Here is a 19,793-nt window from a genome sequence, read left to right on the forward strand (position 1 = left end):
CTAATTTCCCTGTTATTTGTATTACATATTTATTAATGCTACAGCAAAACTCGCAAGTCATTGTACGGTTATCATTTCAAATTGGACTTAAAACCGTCTCAAGGTATCGGTTCGTTTGAGACTCTGATTCAGAGATCTCTCGCTTGTTGTCGTGTTAGTGGCCGGAGGAGATGTTTGATACTCGGTTCAGGTTTAATTCCGCTCTGTCTAATATGTTTGTTTGATAACGGGTGACCAGGCTTTAGCAGGATCATGACACAGACGCTACATGAGATGGTGAGCGAGGCTGCGCGCGTGCACGTGGATAAACCTGCGGCAGTGTTTCACAACGGGGACTCGGCGAGTGCGCGCATCAGCTATCGGGAAATGAGCGCCCTCGCGGACGAGTTACAGGCACGACTCCGGATCTCTCTAGGACAGAGTGTACAGGTTTTAGGACTGTACTGTCACACAGACATCCTCCTCCCAGTCTGGATCCTTAGGTGAGTGACTCCCTTAGGGCGTCCTCATCATTATTGGCAACAACTTTCACTTCTAGCTTCCTCACGGTCTCTGGTTCCTAGGACAAGATACGTTTCCATTTTCAGTAGGAAAATACACTGACTGCCCAAGCAATTTTATATACCAATATTCTACACTCATTGTGAATTTGTCAGCTCCATTTAACATAGAGTTACTTTGTTGTAGTTCTACAAATTCAGACTGTATTTGTTTGTCCACTTGTTGCTCGGCATATTTGTTAAGGCATTTTCTCTGATTTCGTCAATGGCCTGGAGTCCACAGAGCAGGTAGATTAATATTCTCAGCGCTGCTGTGACACTGGTGTTGTGGTGATCTGTTAGTGTATGTTGCAGTGGTATGAGTGGTCTGTTAGTGTGTGTTGGTTATGAGTGGGTCAGACACAGCAGTGCTTCTAGAGAAATTAAACCCTTCAGTGTCACTGCTGGACTGAGAAGAATCAGCCAAAAATATCCAGCCAACAGTGTCCTGTCTCCACTGAGGACTAGAGGACGAGCAACACAAACAGTGCAGTAATATACGAAGTACTGTCTCTGACTTTACATCTACAAGGTGGACCAACAAGGCAAGTGTATATCATGGAGCGGACAGTGGTTGGACACTGTTTAAAAACTCCATGAGCACTGCAGTGTCTGATCCACTCAGTACAATACAGTACATACTAATACGCTCATATATCAGTGTCACTGCAGCTCTGAGAATCATCTTACCTGTGCTGTGGTGTGTGTCCTCTGGGGGCCCAAATCTCCTATTATTGCTTTCAGAATACTAGCCGAGTTAATTAAGCCTGGACACATGCACATCATGGCTCTCCTCATCCCTTTTTATTTGACTTTCATAGGATGTATTCAAAGTCTAGTCTATAATTCCCAGAATTCTTAAAATGGACATAATACTACTTATAAAATGACAAAACACCTACAACTTCCGCAGACTTGACACTAAAGAGCAAATGAGAGTAAACAATGTAAATAATCACAGAGGAAAAAATGTATTATAAAAAAAATATATATATATTTGATGTAACTTTAACACACACATTAAACTGTATATTTTTTTCCCAGTCTTTATGCTTGACTTTTGCTTGAGATTTTTTAGTGTCCTTAGATGACCTTCTTATTTAAGGTTTACCATTAATTCCTAATTTCTTTTCTCTGAAGTGTTCTGCAGCTGCCTGCCGCCTATGTTCCTCTTGACCCAGTCTCAACACCTCAACTTACTCTCAGAATAATGGGCAAATGCAAGCTGAGGTTCTGTTTGATACAGAGCAGTCTACTGCATGTAAGTACATTATATATTGTCATTACATGTATTGAGCTCTGTCTTTTTGATAAAAGCATGGTGCAGCATTTATGTGTAAAATAAAATACTAAGATGGCTGCCTGAGAAGTTTAGTTTATCTAAATTCTACCAGACTTCCAAATTTAATGTTCAAAAAACTGCAGATTTAAGATGTCAGAACCATTTCCCATACTCACAAAAGATAATTGAAATTAAATTTTCACATTCATATTTAGGTACAGAATTTGCTGTCAGCTTTTTAATGTATTTTTCCTTAAGCCCATTGCTTTTTGATTAACAGTGTAAAAAAACTAGTTGAGTGCTTAACATATGGGCAGCACAGTGGTGCAGCAGGTAGTGTTACAGTCACTCAGCTCCACGGACCTAGTTGTTATGGGCTCGAGTGGATTGGCGACTCAAAAAATGTCCTGTAAGTGTGAGTGAATGTGTGTTTTTCCCTGTGAAGGACTGGCACCCCCTCTAGGGTGTGTTCCTACCTTGCTACACAGAATCCCAGTGATTCTGGGTAGCCTCCGCACCCACCACGACCCTGAACTGGATAACTGTTTTTTTTTTTGTTTTTTTTTTTGACAATGAATGAATGTTTAAAATATGTATTTTTAATGTTTATGATGGCCTTTTATATATGCTAACATTTTTCATGTTTTTTTTTCTTATGCAGAAATTCAAGAGTGCATTTTCCAGTTCACTGTCCTTGGATGTGTGTGAAAATTGGGCAACATATAATCTTGTTCTGGTAAAGATACAGAACCTGATGGACTCATCTCAAGCAAGCAACAGAGCACAGATTGTGGATGATCAAATATTAATGAAGGAAAAAAAATCCATTGCTGCTGTTCCTATAAGTGACCACCAAGGGGAGCAGCTAGCTTATGTTTTGCACACTTCTGGAACCACTGGATTTCCTAAAATAGTGAAAGTTCCACACAAGTGTATTGTGCCTAATATAATACATCTTAGGTGAGTTTACAGCTGATGGTTATTGACTATTGATTGTGATATATGACGATTTTATATTTGGGCCTATAATAATGCAGATGTGTAACCCATTAACACTAGTGCTAACTATTGTAAATGAATACATACTTTCAAATTTGATTGCTGTAAGTTGTCAGTGATCTCTCTTCAGATTGTTATTTCAGATGACCTCCGAAGATGTTGTATTCCTGGCTTCACCATTAACCTTTGACCCATCAGCTGTGGAGATGTTTTTGGCCTTGACCTCTGGAGCTTGTCTTCTGATGGTTCCTTCTGCAATTAAGAGGATGCCTGGTAGACTGGCCAGTGTGTTGTTTAAACAAAATTCAACCACTGTCTTACAGGTAAGAAGACAATAATAAACATACCACTGTATTGTTGCCAGTAACTGTTTTAATACTCGATCAGTTTATTATTATTTTTTAAGTAAAAAAATCAAAAAAAAAAAAAAAAGCTAAAATCAAATTTGACTTCCTTAACACATATATGCAAAGTGCAGAACAGAACAGGCTTGTAACTCAGTTGCTCACTTACTCATGTTTAACAGATTGCTCCACTATGGGAGCTATTGGTTGCTTTACTCAAATCACACCGTGTTCTTTTTTGCTCATGTTAAGCACAACCCATTATTTAAAAGACAAATTCCCAAACAATGAATTTTGGTAATACAATGGATATAGAAATCATTTTAACCCATTATATCATTTTAAAACTACAACCAACCAAACCTTTCCACACTCTCCTATATCACATTTCAGTCACACAGGAAGGTATGTCGCAATATGAAACAAAAACATGTCATTTTTGACCCACGTTGACTCTACTTACACAATTCTATTGTCCTCTGCTGAAACTGAGAAATGTCAGTGTGTGTGCAAGTACAGAAGAGGTGCCAAATTCTTGCTGATGCTCATAACTGTAGTTTCATCATGAACAAATAATATTGCAGTTGCTGATATATTTTGTACCGCTGTACAGATAAATGACCTGATAGGGAATTTATCAGTGATTTTAACAATTCTCAAAGCCAAGCTATTTACACATATCACTAACTTGCGAAAAGAATTTGTGAAACTTAATCACTAAATACATTTGGTTTTAAATTACCTCAAATGTTAGTGGATGATTGACTAATGTTTGGAAAGTCTGTATTTTACATTTAAGTTTTTACCTATTTACCTTTATAAAATTACATAAATCTGTAGCAAATTTTAAAAGAGCATTAAGCATGGGGCGGCACGGTGGCGCATCAGGTAGTGTCGCAGTCACACAGCTCCAGGGACCTGGAGGTTGTGGGTTTGATTCCCGCTTCGGGTGACTGTCTGTGAGGAGTTGGTGTGTTCTCCCCGTGTCGTTTCCTCCGGGTGCTCCGGTTCCTCCCACAGTCCAAAAAAAAAAAAACCACACGGTGGTAGGTGGATTTGCGACTCAAAATTATCCGTAGGTGTGAGTGTCTGAGTGAATGTGTGTGTGTGTCTGTGTTGCCCTGTGAAGGACTGGCGCCCTGCCTTGCGCCCAGTGATTCCAGGTGGTCTCTGGACCCACCGCGACCCTGAACTGGATAAGCGGTTACAGATAATGAATGAATGAATGAATAATATTCAGCATTTTTCAACAGTGTTCCTTCTGTTAAGTAGCTTTTACGAGGTGACTGAGCATTGTTACAACAGCAGTGGTGCTTGAATGGTACAATGATTTTGTCAGCTGAGTCATATACAGTGAAACCTTGACTTATGAATTTTCAGAGAAACAAGCCGTCGCTTGGTTGATTTTCTTTTTTTTTAATTATTATTTTTTTATTTTGTATACTATTATTATTATTTTTTGCTTTATGATGCGAGCTAGCTTACGCCACCTGCCACTAGGTAGCCCAGAGCGTCCTCTACCTCCGCCAGCATCTTCATTTGATCTTCAAGGTAAATAGAACCAATTTATTTCTTTACATTCTCTTTTATTATGTGTTATTTTTTTTTTTATAAATTATGTTATTTATAAAGTACATTTTTCTTATTTAAAAAATTGGTGTAGTTTTTTTGGGCGGCTGGAATGGATTAATAGCATTTCAGTTAATTTTAATGGGGAAATTTAATTTGATATACAAGCAAATTGAGTTACGAACTTGGTCACAGAACGAATTAAACTCTCAAGTCAAGGTATCACTGTATAAAAGTGACTACAATTACAAATCTGATTATCAACCAGTCAGATCCGTTTCTTCTCATAGCACCTTCAACTTTCATTGAATTTTCATTGTTTCTGTTTTTTTTTTTTTGTTTTGTTTTTTTTTAATCAGGCAACTCCAACTCTAGTTCGGCGCTTTGGTTTGCATGTTCTGCAGAAGGAAGTGCTCTGTGTAAACTCCTCTTTGAGGGTGCTAGCTCTCGGAGGAGAGGCATGCCCTTCACTGGCTCTCCTCAGGAGCTGGAGACAAGATGGGAATAAGACTAAACTTTATAACCTCTACGGTACCACAGAGGTTTCTTGTTGGGCATGTTGCTATGGACTGCCTCTCAGCCTCCTCCCACCAGATGACCTGTGAGTGTCCTTTAAACCCAAGTCTTTACTGTTGCAGTCCTGAATGCTTAGTTTGTGTGTGCTTATATATGTGTGTAAGGCTGTAGGGCTGATCTATTGCGATCCTGTGATGATTTTTTCACAAATCAATTAGGGCTTGGAATGGAGGGCAAGACATTTTTGCAGTAGGAATTTTATCTCATTCTTTGTAAAAATAGGGGAGACATTTTGATGTGGAAAGGGTGTACCCCAATTCTGATTTCAATTTTTTGCCATTATTGTTTATATTTTGACAACATCATGAAAAGTTCATCTACAAAAAAATGTTATAATTGAAATAATTCACTCTTTAATTTGCTGAATTGTATTAATAGACATTACATCCATTTACATCCACGATTCTACACTCATCTGGAATTATCTAACACCCAAACCACACCTGCTCTGTGGTGGTCCTGAGGGGTTTTGACGAGTAAAAAAAGAGTATAAAGGGGGCAAGCAAAGTATGCAGAGTAACAGATGAACTACAGTGTGTGATTGTAAAACTATACTACGTACCTGTATAATCGGTGGAGCTGATAAAATGGACAATGAATGTAAAAACAAGGAGGTCATCCTTCAGCTTCAACTGTGTATGTATATAATAAACTTTTATACACATAACTTACATGTAGTGTAATTAAGGTTATGTTGTGTGTTGTGATTCTGGGGTTTAAAGATCTGATACCACTGTGCCTCTGGGCGAGCCTCTGATGGACACTGCTGTGGAAGTCAGAGATGAAAGAGGATGTCTCGTCACTAAAGGAGAGGGACAGGTCTTTATAGGTATATTTGTTTTTTCTTTAGCAGTGATTAAACATCTCCTCCTTGTACTCACCTTGTAGACTACTAATAATACATGGGTTTTAACCATATTCTATCAAAGTGCAAATTCACTTTAAATGGTTAAAAACCAGAGCAAGAATAATATAATAATAATATTGTCTGAGAAACACCCAGGAGGAAACACCCAAGTGGAAAACACTAAGCTTTAAATTTACAAAAATATTAAATATTTTTTTTTTTTTTAAGACTTATTTTACTGTTATAGGCATGGAAATGGGGAGAACGGAAATAAAAGAGAAAAAAGAAGTGAACAATAAACAACACAGCTAAGAAAAGCATAATTAAATCAGACAATTAAATCAGACAAATCTTACAAACACAATAGTCTTTTTTGATTTTTCTCTTCCCAAATAAAGCTCGTCCCTTTAAAGCAAACTGATTAAATACATGTCTTCTTATATGTTATATTAAAATTTATTTCAACTTATGTGATTGGTCTTTAAAGCATATCAAAACTTAATAATAGTACACATAAACTGATATGTAAAATAATCTCCAAGTCATAAAGAAATGGTTATAATGACATAGACAAAACAACTGAGAAAAAACTAAAGTAATTTAGAGAATTAGTAGAGCATAGAGTAAGTAGAGAATTGAATACTTGCTCAAATATTTAAGATGATATAATTATAAAATAATAATTGTTTGTGAAATGGGCTGATATGTCAAACTTTTTGGAAAGTTGGAATGAGCTTTCTGTAGAATGTTTTTTTTTTTCATTAATGAAGTCCACGTCTTGAAACAACTACTTATTTATTTAAGTAATTTTTCCTTTAGTAAATCTGGAATATATGTCATTAATTAAATCAATGTAATTTAGTTAATTAATTATTTTGGGGTATGTATTGTCAAAGCAGGACATTCCGTTTGAAAACCGTTTTAGTTTGAGAACATTCAGATCTCTTATCTCTTAAAAAATCTTTGAATCTCTTTAAATCCATGTGATTCATAGTGCAACTCACTTGAAAATGACTAAAGAGAGAGGTGTTTGTCACTATCTGTTGCAAATACTAGTTGCAGTTTTACATGCTACATAATAGAATAATCTATAATTATGCTGATCTATATGTGTGTTTTGTAGGTGGTCAGAAGAGGGTATGTCTTCTGGACGATGAGATGACCACTGCCAAAGGGACAATGCGTGCTACAGGGGACTGGGTGATGGTGAGGGACTCTCAGCTTTACTACCTGGGCAGGAAAGACAGGATTGTTAAGCGTCATGGCCAGCGCATACATCTCGACGCTCTGCAACAGGTAGACATTTTCACTGTACACCTACTTAACTCAGCCTGTTGTACAGCTACAACAAGATGGTTCTGCTGGCTAAAAATTTGACAACTATGACAAAATGTCACTCATATCTTGAGTGGTGCAACGGTTTAAGCGTTGATTCTATTGTATTGTCTTCTCTCTCTTGCTCTCTCTCTACATGAAGTTCTGTAAGCTAACATAGCTGATTAAGTTTCAAGATTCAAGTTTGTGGGGCTGTCCACTGACATTCTCTTAGCAGCAGTTCAGAAAGAAATGGAGGCTGGCTTCACGTATCAGAGAAAGCATGTGCTAGCCTTTGTCCTTCTCTGCTTGGAAGCATTGTATAATTTGTGGATCCTTTGTTTCTCAAATGAATCAAATATATAATGTGTGTCACCTGTAATAATTTCACTGTGAACGCTCTCATTAACAGATGGGGTGCATTACTGCATTAGACAGTTTCTTCTTTGCTTGAAAGAATGAATGCACTGCATGTTCTCCTGTTATTTATTTATTTTTTTTACCACGTCTCTTTCCGTTTCTTCCATTTTAGGCTGCTGAAAGTTTGCCTCACGTTGGTGCTTGTGTGGTGGGTCTACATGAGGGCAGCAGGCTGGTGGCTTTTGTAGTGCCCACAACTTACAAGCAGACCATATTCTCATCCAAAAGTAGAGATCAACAAGAACAACCTGGCTCCAGCTCCACTGGTGTTCCTACTAACGTCCACAAAGAGGTCTTTGACTCCTCATTTTCTTCAAGATCTCTAGAGAAGGAAATACTTCAAGGACTCTCCCAACTTTTTCCTAGTCACAGCATTCCAGATGCAGTATTTTTGGTGCCTGCCCTGCCTCTCACTAATCATGGTATTTTATAACTTTTGTATATTAAATTTAGTATACTGCTGATTGATTATTTTTTTTAAATTGAAATGCATTATTACACACTCATATCAATTATTTCTACTTGAATGTTGACAGTCGTAGTAAAAATGTGAACACCTTATGCTTTCTGAAGTTACTGTAGTGCACAGCTGGAGCTAATTCAGTTCGGGTTTTGGGTTTGTTCTCTGTTTGTGGTGAAAATCTCTTACTCTAGCACATTGCTCCCTGTCACATAGTTCTCTTGGCTGTGTGTTTGTTCAGGAAAAGTGGCTATGAAGAAGCTGATGAGAATGTATGAGCGACAGAGAGAGGTTTCTGGTAACCACACTGCATGGGCAGACACAGAGACTGTGAGAGAAAGACTGCAGACATTATGGAAGGTATGAAGGCTGTGTTGTGTTGCCTGAATTTCTAAGTATATCAAATTTTTTACAAAAGTTTTTGTGCTTTTTTTGAGATTGTTTGATTTACTTAATATTAATGTATTTTATTTAATGCACTAGTTGCATTACTTAACACATAGCTCTACAAATTTGATTGCATTCAAGTACAACTGTTAGAAGGTCAGTTACTGATGTTGGGTGATTAATTCACAACTAATGCTCCAGCTCACAAAGTTAGTAGAATATGCGTCCGCAGTAGGTGTATTTTAAAGTAGGTAAAGTCAGTATTCGTAAGGGGTCTTGTCCAACTATTAGGAATGAAGTGTACTTTAAATGTTAAAATATAATTCTCTGAATACTTGAGAATTTGTGTTTTTATGTGTGGCAGGATTGTCTGGGTCTCACTGATGACGAGGTAGTCACAGAGGATGCCCACTTCATGTTAAGTGGTGGGGACTCCCTGCAGGCCTTGCGCCTCTTCGATTATATCACTGTTACCATGGGAACAGCTATGCCAGGTCTGCTGGAGGTTCTTCTAGATGGCTCTTTCTCTGATGTGGTAAAACACATCACTATGACGCAACACAGTCTGACACAGATATCAGCCAAGAGACCTCATGAAAATACTATTTCTGTTGTTCCATCCAAAAGAAACCAGACAGATGGAAACTCAAGAGAAAGTTCAGAAAAAGTCATGGCACCTGTGGTTTCCTCAGTGAGGGGAACTGTGGGATTTGTAGTTGTGAGGAGAGCTGGACAGGTTCAACAGTGGAATTACTCTCAAAATAAAGAGCAAAGCTTTCTTACTGACTCAAAGGAAACCAATGACAAAAATAGGAAAGTTGGGAGTAAAGCAGATATTAATAAATATATTTCACCTGAAGAGAAAGAAGGTTCACACACTAATCAAAGATGTGTGAAAATGGCACAATCAGACACTTTAACAACAGCCCAACTCCTGAATCTCCAGATTCTGTGGAGTTCAGACACGGGCAGATGTGTGGATGCCTCCCCTGTCCTCCTAGTGGATCCCGATCGAGCAACTGTGTTTATAGGCTCTCATTCTCACAGACTGCAGGCTCTGGACATGAGCAGTGGAGCACTGGTCTGGGAGAGAGTGTTAGGGGACAGATTGGAGTCTTCAGCTGCTGTCTCCAAGTGTGGAACACTGGTGGCTGTAGGTAGGTATCACACAAAATTCAACCAATCAGAAAAAACAAGTAATGAAAAGGTCATTCTAATCACATTCTGACATCTGGTTCCTATCATCACCACTGTGAATGATTTTGCCTTCTGTTTTTTGTAGAATTCAGGTCATTTTGAATTAATTTGTTACTGCTTCTCAGTTGTATCATTTATGAAGTTGAACAAATCTGAGGAATGTGACAAATTTTATATAAAGTGATAAATGATAAAAAAAAATTTTTTTTACATAACTCACAAACTTTTATTAATGTCAGGTGTCTGTAAAAGACTTACTTACTGATGATGATCAATTACTGACTTTCTGTTGTCAGGAAGTTATGATGGGCATGTGTATTTCCTGCGTGTGGACTCAGGGGAGACATGGTGGGTGTTTGAGACTGAAGATACCATCAAGAGCTCCCCCACTGTAGATTCCCAGACTGGTCTGGTTACCATCGGCTCCCATGATGGCCACGTCTATGCACTAGAACCACTGGTGAGACTACTTAGATAGTGTCCAGGAATTATTAAACTGTTCCAAAATGAGCTGAAACATTAATAAATCATTAGTTACAAGAGATTGTGTTGTAATGTCATGGCTTTGTGATCTTAGGCTTATGTATTGCTGCTTCCCATGTACCGGTCAGCGCTTTCCTATGGGGAATGCGGTGTGTGTGTGTGTGTGGCCTGTATTAACCTTTAGTGCATGATTTTGTGCGTGTTTCAGGCAAAACGCTGTGTGTGGAAGCACCATTGTGGAAGTGGTGCAGTGTTTTCATCTCCCTGCGTCCTCTTGTTTCCCAGGAGACTGTACTCTGCCACACTCGGAGGGCAGCTCCACTGTCTCAGTCCAGTGAGTACAGGACATTTTCTCTTCTGGGATTTTTTTTAACCCCCAGATATTGAAGATTATATGCTTTTGTGGTTACTTCATCCTATATCCTGTACTTGTCAAGGCAATACTGAAAGTTTTTACTTAAGGCTTTAGGAGTTTAAAACAAATTATTATTTACAGGAATAACTGTGTCTAGCATTATCAGAGGAATAAATTCTTGAAAAGGAATAGCATCTATAATTGTTCACAGTACTTTCATTCTGTTTTGTACAGGACAGTGGAGAACTCTTGTGGAACTACTCCAAAGATGTTCCATTTTTCTCCTCCCCTTCTTGCTCTGACCACTGTGTCTGCATTGGCTCAGTGAATGGAGATATCACTGCAATAAGTCATGATGGAATAGTGGTAAGATAAAGAAACTTATATATATAGTTTTTTTTTTTTGATTGTACCAAGATGAAAAAAATTAGATTTTTAATACATTTATATATGCCTGACCCAGGCAATGCCTCAGGCTCAGTGACCAGAAGGAAAGGTTTCTCTGTTCTGTTCAAATGTTCAATTTAGTTTTGAAATGAAGTAATTGACTGGTGTTTTTTTTTCCAAATGATTTGTGCAAAACCAGAGAATAAATTAAAGATTTTAAAGAAGGTTAAAACACTATCTGATTCCAGAGGTTAATGATTATACCCTGGCCACATGTCTGAATTAGTTTATCTCACTCGTGAGCTCAGATTTGACATGTATTTCACAAACACAAATTTTCAGAGGGAGACAAGAGCCAACAAAACAAGTTTAATATTTTAATGATCCATATTTGAGTAATCTTCATGCCAACATGAGCAATATAACACTGACAAAGGACTACTAAGAAATAAGAATTTCTTGTGTTTATTTATAAATCAATATCAATAAAAACACTTAATATCAGTTTCCACAGGTTTTCTGATAAATGAATGACAGGAGCCTGGTTTAAGAAGTTTCAAGTTTTCAATTCCCAATATTTTTTACTAAATAAATATTATTTGACAAGTCCATTCTCTTTCCTTAACACCTCTAATTAAAAAGAAAATGCTTTGCACTGGAGTTCATGGATCATTCTCACTGACATTGACTGATGTAAATGTCATATGAATTCTGATCCAGCTGAGATTCTGACCAGACACAGTTGCATTGCCACAGGATTTGAACAGCACTTATGAAAGTGACCCAAATTGGACATAAACAAGTTATATTTAATGGGTAACAGACCAGAAGTTTGATATGATGTAAAATACTGTTTGTTCATCTAAAGTGTGGATTTTCATTGTTGATTCATGCATTGATTCAGTCATTGGTTATTCAGTTCAGGGTTGTGGTGGGTTCAGTGTTTGAATTTAATAGAACGAGTTAAATTGTTTTCATCCAGGCTTTCTTTTTACTGCAAACCTTTTTGTTTCTCAAAACAGATTGTCAAAAGTCTGCTATATTGAATAATAATATACATTATAATAGTATAGTTAGTTTAAATGGATAATAGTGAATACAATGAATAGTAGTATATTTAGTATACATGGTTAGAATGTTCCTCTTTTTTGCAATGTCTGTGTGAAATAATTGTATACTTTTTTGTAAGTTTTGTCCTTTCATCTTATTTCCCTTTCATTAGTTATGGTATTTCTGCACTGATGGACCAGTCTTCTCTTCCCCGTGTTTTTCTCCAATGCCATCTATAACCAACCAGAAAACAGGTTGTGGAACCTATGACAGTGACCTGTCAACATCTCAAGTGGTTGTTTGTGGGTCACACGACAGCTCTTTGTACGGCTTGAACTCTTCTAATGGAGCGTTACTCTGGAGATACAAGACATCAGGGAAAGTTTACTCAAGTCCATTTGTTTGTGATGGCACTCCATGGGGAATAAGAATGCTGGTGGTGGTAGCTTCAACTGATGGAACAGTGTGGGTTCTCGATGGAGAACAGGGAACACTGAAGGCCTCTTTGTCCTTGCCAGGGGAGCTCTTCTCCTCTCCTGTTGTGTGGGGTCACAACATTGTGGTGGGATGTCGAAATGACTATGTGTACTGCCTGGATCTCACTGATACTAAAACACAATAAAATACTGAAATCTACATTTGCTTAAAAATATTGAATATAATAGAATAACAGCAAACAGGAGCTATATCTACTGACTTTCAAAAAGATAATCTGGTATGTAGTTTTAATGTTAATAATAAACAAGCAGAGAATTTTCAACAATTAAACATCTTATGAAGCAATGTCCAAATATTGACCTTTTATACATAATTATAGGGTTGGCCCCAGATATTTGGATATCAGTTTGTTGGATGCGTATTCAATTCTGAGATTCAGATATTCGTTAGTTTTATAAATATGGCGATAAAGGCAACCCTCCACTTCACATGTATTCAGCCATGTCAACATAAAAGTCTTGAATGAAGCCTAAAACAGCCTAACACACTACATCAACCTACTTACAACAAAGTTACAATCCATTTTGTCAGCTTTACACTTCAAAGAAGATTTGGTTTATTTGTGTACACTCTGTGTCCTTAGTGTCACTGTGTATCTCACGAGATAACGAATGACTCAGAGATCGGAGCCATGCTGGGAACCAAAGTGCAGTTTTAATTTTTACAGCGGGCACTGAAAGCTTATTTTCTGAACAATAGGACTGGCCCCAAATATTATGAAGCCTAAAACTCAGTCATATAAATCAGCCCAACGTGCTAAAACAACACACTTACAACAAAGCAAGGCGATGCCACAGTTTATTTTATCGGCTTTGTGCCTGAAATTAGAGTACCTCCACTCAAACTGGATAAATTGTGTATACCCTTAGTTTCCTTAGTTAGCAGGTTAGAGAGCATAGCGAGTGAAGACGCGCTTTGAGCCACGGCGCAGCCCGGAGAGAGGAATATTGAAGCAGGTGTCAGACGCAGATTTTGTTAATGACAAGAATACCCCACGCCACTCCTCGAGTATTCGAATATTCGCTGGATATTTTGAATGAAGCTCCGAAACCCAAAAAATGGTAATCAGGACAGCCCTACATAATTAAAAATATTTCTATCACTTTAAAATTTTCTTGAGTACCTCTAAGTGTTAGCAAAAAAAAAGTGCAAGTACCAACAAACTGCGTTTATTTCATGTTACATACAACACTGTTTACGCTACACTATTGCACACAACCAACTTAAAAATTAAGTGACAAAGCGTCTGCAGTTCAGGGGTCTCCAAAGGAACACAGTCCATTTCATTTCACCTCTGTACATACATACATAGCTACATACATTACATACATACAAAATGTTACGTAAGTAGTGGGGTTGGGAATTTCAATGGGAGATCAAGGCTTCATATTCCAGTCCAAACTGGAAAGTTATCATTTCTTCTGCAAATGCAAGTCATTAGTTAAACACTTTTGTATTAGCAAGCCATCTTTTTTAAGCGGTGATCTCCCACTGTTTTTCCAAGTTTCAGGTTTTCTTGATTTGCGGTACAAGAACAGCTAGCACACGCTACGACAGAATAACGGTGTTTATATTACAGCAAGCAGGCAGTCTGTGTACCCAGGGGAAATATCCCAAGGAAACTGGAGGCAATAAACACTGTGCAAGAAGCAGATCGTTCATCAACCAGTAGCATGGTTTTCAGTGCATTGACTTAACATGTTGGTGCAATGGAAACACCATTAATAACAGATCCTATGTAGTTATTTACATAAGTAAACACAGTGACTCTAAGTCATTGTCATGGTGACTTTCAACAACATCTTAAATGACAGAAGTCACAGTTGTCACGGACACAGTGAAAATCTTTGAATTTGCCAAGATATCAAAAAAGAAAGAGAAGAATTTGCCTTGCCAAAATTAGACAAGTGGTGCGAAGATAACTTTTGTTGAAGGTATGTGATGGTCTTGTATGTAATGCATTCCTGGGAGAAGTAAGGATTTTGTTATTGTGTCACCTTCTGTGTTCATTTTAGCCCTTGTGTCACATCCCAAAATATTCCCCGAAGAGCTTGAATGATTTTTTTTGTAATGTGAATTTATCTACTAGGCATGCGTTATGTATTCACATAAGTGATTTGCTATCAACAGGTCTGCTGGGCTTTTGACTTATTGGAAGTTTACGTTTAAGTGCAAGATATGTTTACTCTTTGAAGAGGGCAAAGAATGGCTTTTGGAATAAGATTCTACACTTTGAACAGGGCCCACGTTTTGAATACAGGCAAAGTTGCATCACTATGGCCATAGATCAATGTACCCATTATTAAAAAATGCAAATTCACTGGAAAGGCATGCATCTTGCTACCCAATCTGTGCAATGACAATTACAGATTTGAGAATGGATTTTTTTAGGAACAGAGGTGCTTTATGAAGGACCATGAGTGAGATGAATAGATGCCTACTGAATGACAAAGAAGACTGGTAGCTTATTTGCTCTTTTCTTGAAGTCACCGGGAAAATGTCATTTAATGATCTGTGGGCAGTCACTCCAAGCTTTTGCTTTACGCTTGGCAAGGGCAAGCCAAGCTGGTTCAGTGGAAACCTGTGGAGTGTCACTGGGTGGGAAACGTTTTATGTCCTTTGCTGCTGGAGGTGATGGTGTAGAGTCTGCTATCTCAACTGCAAAAGATGAAGATTAGGGAATTTTACAAGAACAGTGGTTTAAAAATAGGTACAGCAATAATGAAGGCTAATAAATAAGAGGACTCTACCTGTGACAGAACTGGGTAGTGTGTTAGCTTTCTTCAAGTCACGACGTTCAAAGCGGGCCAGTAAAGTGTCTGGTCTCTTGTTCTCCTCTGGAGTCTGTGGTTTAGGAGGACTTGAGTTTCCATTCCCTTTACCCTCAGTTGGGCTGACTAGTCCAACCTGTAAGATAAGACAGTTCTTTTTACTGTTATGTTGTATCTCACATACACTGAAGATAATTAGACTTTTTGCCAAAGTTTGCTATGCTGTTTTTTTTTTTCTTTTTTTTTATATAACTTACACTTTCTCTGTCCCTGGCCTGCTTCTCAGCCAGTTTGGCCTCTCTCTGATTCCGTTTTTCCTCTCTGCTCTGTTGCTGTTCTCTGAAACCTTTCTGTTTCTGCAAGGCCAGAGTGATCCACAGTGGTCCTGCTTCCTTCTCCTGTGCCCGTGAGCTATCCAGGGAATGTCTGCTCTGAAGAGAGGGTTTTTCTGAAGGACATAAATGAACACAAAATTATCTACTTTGGGAGAAATAGAACGACAGAGCATTGATATGATTACATTAATGATGAGTTGTGTATAATAAAATCTATGGATGAGACAATGTACATGAAGGTATATCATGCTGTTAATCTAGCTTTTCACCAGAATATGGAGGAGAATAAGTGAATTGTTGTCATCTTGTATTGGAGTCCGTTATATATATTGGGCGGCACGGTGGCTTGGTGGTTAGCACGTTCACCTCCCAGCGCTGGGATCTTGGGTTCAAGTCCCATCTGGGTGGAGTTTCCATGTTCTCCCCGTGTCTGCGTGGGTTTCCTCCGGGGGCTCCGGTTTCCTCCCACAGTCCAAAAACATGGAGGGTAGGTGAATTGGCTTCTCTAATAACTGTCCTGGTGTGTGAATGAATGTCTGTATGTGTGAGCCCAGATATGGATTGGCGCTCTGTCCTGGGTTAAACCCGATGCAGTCCTCCAGGTGGACAGTCGTTTCTGGTTGAGAGTACGCTGTGCGCGTTTGGCTGCCGCTTCTCGCCAGTGTGTGTGTGTGTGAATTGAGCGTTCTGAGCAGTGTAGATTGTAAAGCGTCCTTGGGTGTCTAGAAAGGCGCTATATAAGTGTAACGATAATAATAATAATAATAATATATTTTTTTGACAGAATGTGTTCCAAACTTCAGTTTCAGAACATCTCTGTTCAGAATAATGCTCTATTGTAGAATTATCATTTTGTTAAGTTGAATATGAGTGTGGCGTGTACTTGTACTTGTAAAAACTAAGGTATTACTGACCCTTTCTGATGAGCTCAGTCCTCCGGTCGGTTTTCTCCCTCCAGGGGATGCTGATGGAAGGAAAGAAAGATTTTTTCTCTTTTGGCTCGTCATCTCCCTGGATACTCACACTCTTCTGGCTTTGTGAAGATTCTGAGGTGTCATCCTTACGATCACTGGACTCTTCAGGAGTTACTAATACTAGCCCTCCTGTTTTCTGGGAAGGTATATCTGCAGAAGTCTTTATACCATGTTTAGGTAGTGGAGATGGTGGAGGTGTGGCACCTTCAGATTTTTTTGGATTTGTGGCAGGTTTCTGGTAAAGTGGGGGCTTGACAAGCTTTTCACATTCATTACTCATTGAGGGCAGTATATTTCTGCTAGTCTTGGAGCGAGACTCTAAACTGGAGATTGTTTCCGGTTTGACTCCATCAGTCTCTCGAAGTGGAGACGTGAGACTGGTCTTTTCCGATAAAGCAGAGGAATCCAAGTCCTGGTCAGTGGAAGTAAGAGGCACAGGGACCCCTTCAAAACTATCTCCTGCACTGTATCTTTTCTTCCTCTTCTCAATAGATTGCTCGCTATGAAAACGAAGGGAGTAATTGGTCCTTCTAAGCTTGATCCCAAATGGTGAGGGTCTTTCATCACTCTGGTCCCTCTGATCCCCATCGCCACTTGAGTCCATGATGTCAGCCTTGATTGGGCTGGTGGGGACAGTTTCAGATCTCTGAGATTTGGGAGATCCATGTGGCGGGCTGGGAACCAAGAAGGAAGGGAGGTCTTTGGCAAACTTGCATTCTTCTGCACTGTCTGAGATGCGGACTGTCTTTCCAATCTTGCTTTGAGCCTTGGCAACTGGGGAAGTTGAATGGAGAGGCTGGCTGGCTGATGAGTCTGGAGACTGGTTTTCGTCCTTCCCTCCTTCTTGGTCATCTTGACTAAAGACTTCAGAATTCCTATTGGAGTCAGCAAACTTCTTTCTGGCTGGGGTGATGGAAAACTTGGCGCTTGCTGACATGGTCTTCCTGAGATTGGCATGATAGAATGGTGGATCGTTCAAGTCCTCGCTTGTTGTTCGACTTTGTGTCTGCTTACGGTTCTGATCTGGGTATTCCTGGTATTTTCCATCTTCAGCACCTTTAAAAATCTTGGACCGAATACTGGCCCATTCTGCAAGGACAGCAGCACTGGACTGGTCTGTAGATAAAGATGATTCATTCAGAGATTTTGTTTTCCCAGATTTGCGATCTGGTGATGTCTTGCTTTTTACCGGTGGTGTGCCCATGGCTTTTTTGTCCTCAGACAGACCAAGCAGTGACTTACAGGCAGAATCCTTTATCTGATCAAGATTTACTGCAGTTCCACACAGCTGTGCACCAGTCACTAAGATAGCAGTGTGAGGGACGTAGAGCGAAGAAGACAATGTTGGTGAATCAGCTGCCCCTGGAGCAATGTCCTTGGTTTCTTCAGCTGTGTCCCCTTGCTGGCCATGTACAGGGGAGACCGGGGTGAGGTTAACTTTCTGGAAAAGGATTTGTTTCTCTCCTGAGGATACTTTGAAAGTGAATGGTCTTTGCCTTTCTTCCATCTCCCTCCATCGCAGCTCCTCTGCTTTTCTTTTCCACTCTGGATCCGAAGCTCTGAATGCTTCTTCAGCAGCTCTCTCCTCCTCCTGCTGCCTTTTTCTATCCTCCTCTTCCTTCCTTTTATTTTCTTCTGCCAATCTTTTCTTCTCAGCCTCCTCTTCTTGTCTCTGTCTTTGTTCCTCAAGGAGACGCTCTTCCTCCTCTCTACGTCGTAGCTCCTCTAATGCCTTAAGCCTTTGTTTCTCTGCCTCCTCTTCTTCCTTTCTTCTTCTCTGGGCCTCTGCCTCTTTCTTTCTCTTTTCCTCCTCCATATGAAGGTGAACTCGTTCTGCCTCGAGTTCCTGCTGCCTTCTTTCCTCCTCAGCTCTCCTTCTTGCCTCCTCTTCTCTCATCTTTCTTTCTTCTTCCTCCTGTTGTTTCTTCTTTTCCTCCTCTCTCAATCGTTGCTCCTCCAGCCTCCTCTTTCTTTCCTCTTCTTCGATCCTTCTCCTCTCTTCTTCCCACTGTCGTCTCTCCTCTTCCTCCCTTCGCATGCATTCTTCTTCTAGTAACCTACGCCTTCTCTCTGCTTCTAGCCTCAGTTCCTCAGCCCTCCTCTCTTCCTCCTTCCTTCTCTGTTCCTCATGCTGTTGCTTCCTCTGAAGACACAAGCGTTCCTGTTCCTCTTCCTGAAGTCGCTGCTTCTTGGATTTTTCAGGCTGCTCATGGTCATCTCTGGCTCTAGGGCTTCTTGCATACTCTTCTTTCCAGACTCTTGGTTCATCCATGAATTTCTGCACATCTGCCTCTTCTTGCAATGCTGCAGAGATATCAACCTCTAGAAGCTCCTATATTAAATAAGATAATAATAATATTTTTATAGCACCTTTCAAACATAAATGCAAGTCAAATATGCTTTATAACATTAAAAAAGGCAGGTAAACCCCTGTGACAAATACAATTATGCATTTAAAAAAAGGTAGTAAATTCAAGAGAGGTTTATATATGTTTTCAATAGCTTTTTAAATTTTGTACTGATATGGCCTGTCTAATATCAATTGCTAAGTTTTTTTTTATTTATGCTGTTTCTTCACTTCTCTTAACTTTAGGTGCCTTAAGCAAACTCTCATCCATTTAATGCTTTAATGATGCTGGAATTGGTATGATGTGTTCTCACTTATGTGTTTCTGTTAACACCCATACCATTCTGGACAAGTTGCAGTATATCAATCATCGTTTCTGGCAGCCCAATTTGTGTAAAAATAAAAATATGAGTCAGTTTCTTACCTCATGCACGCTAAAAGATGGTCTAAGACAAGCAATGTTCCTCACCACTGGTTTATCTTGGGTGACAAGACTTAACAATTTTCTTTTAATTTTCTGTTTGTATTGCTCCCAACCAGTAGAATTTCTGCTTTATCTTCATTAGGTTTAAAGAAGCTTCTGTTCATGCAGTTAAGAGTATTAGCTATGCAGCCTGAGGGTATTAAAAGACAGTGCTCTCTGGGTCAGCAGTTAAGTA

General features: G+C 39.1%; 2 protein-coding genes across 5 annotated transcripts in view; one reads left to right on the forward strand and one right to left on the reverse strand.

Annotated features, from left to right (window-relative positions):
• Positions 1 to 135: 135 nt before the first annotated feature.
• On the forward strand, positions 136 to 12,983 carry aasdh (aminoadipate-semialdehyde dehydrogenase). The gene is made up of 14 exons (XM_066676715.1): positions 136 to 482; positions 1,680 to 1,800; positions 2,483 to 2,781; positions 2,951 to 3,143; positions 5,093 to 5,334; positions 6,032 to 6,138; positions 7,280 to 7,452; positions 8,003 to 8,312; positions 8,592 to 8,710; positions 9,102 to 9,894; positions 10,231 to 10,394; positions 10,626 to 10,751; positions 11,007 to 11,138; positions 12,382 to 12,983. The coding sequence occupies exons 1-14, from the start codon at positions 253 to 255 to the stop codon at positions 12,829 to 12,831; spliced, it is 3,459 nt and encodes a 1,152-aa protein (XP_066532812.1). The 5' UTR covers positions 136 to 252; the 3' UTR covers positions 12,832 to 12,983.
• A 2,135-nt stretch (positions 12,984 to 15,118) lies between these two features.
• The window catches only part of cracd (capping protein inhibiting regulator of actin dynamics), a 38,419-nt gene continuing 33,744 nt past the window's right edge, over positions 15,119 to 19,793 (reverse strand). For all 4 annotated transcript variants that reach the window (XM_066676714.1, XM_066676712.1, XM_066676711.1 and 1 more), the window contains 4 exons: positions 16,728 to 19,119; positions 15,736 to 15,926; positions 15,458 to 15,614; positions 15,119 to 15,365 (listed from right to left, as the gene is read on the reverse strand). In XM_066676714.1, the coding sequence (XP_066532811.1) occupies positions 15,208 to 15,365; positions 15,458 to 15,614; positions 15,736 to 15,926; positions 16,728 to 19,119 (2,898 nt within the window). In that variant the 3' untranslated portion in view covers positions 15,119 to 15,207. The remainder of the gene's footprint in view (positions 15,366 to 15,457; positions 15,615 to 15,735; positions 15,927 to 16,727; positions 19,120 to 19,793) is intronic.

This window comes from Hoplias malabaricus, chromosome 7 (genome assembly GCF_029633855.1).
Source record: "Hoplias malabaricus isolate fHopMal1 chromosome 7, fHopMal1.hap1, whole genome shotgun sequence".
NCBI lineage: Eukaryota > Metazoa > Chordata > Actinopteri > Characiformes > Erythrinidae > Hoplias > Hoplias malabaricus.

What these genes read in the sequence shown, in the direction of transcription:
- aasdh (XM_066676715.1), top strand. Translation starts at nt 253, where the DNA reads ATGACACAGACGCTACATGAGATGGTGAGCGAGGCTGCGCGCGTGCAC. An exon ending in CTCCCAGTCTGGATCCTTAG is followed by an intron (nt 483 to 1,679) that starts GTGAGTGACTCC and finishes TTTTCTCTGAAG; the next exon opens with TGTTCTGCAGCTGCCTGCCG. An exon ending in TAAGTCATGATGGAATAGTG is followed by an intron (nt 11,139 to 12,381) that starts GTAAGATAAAGA and finishes CCCTTTCATTAG; the next exon opens with TTATGGTATTTCTGCACTGA.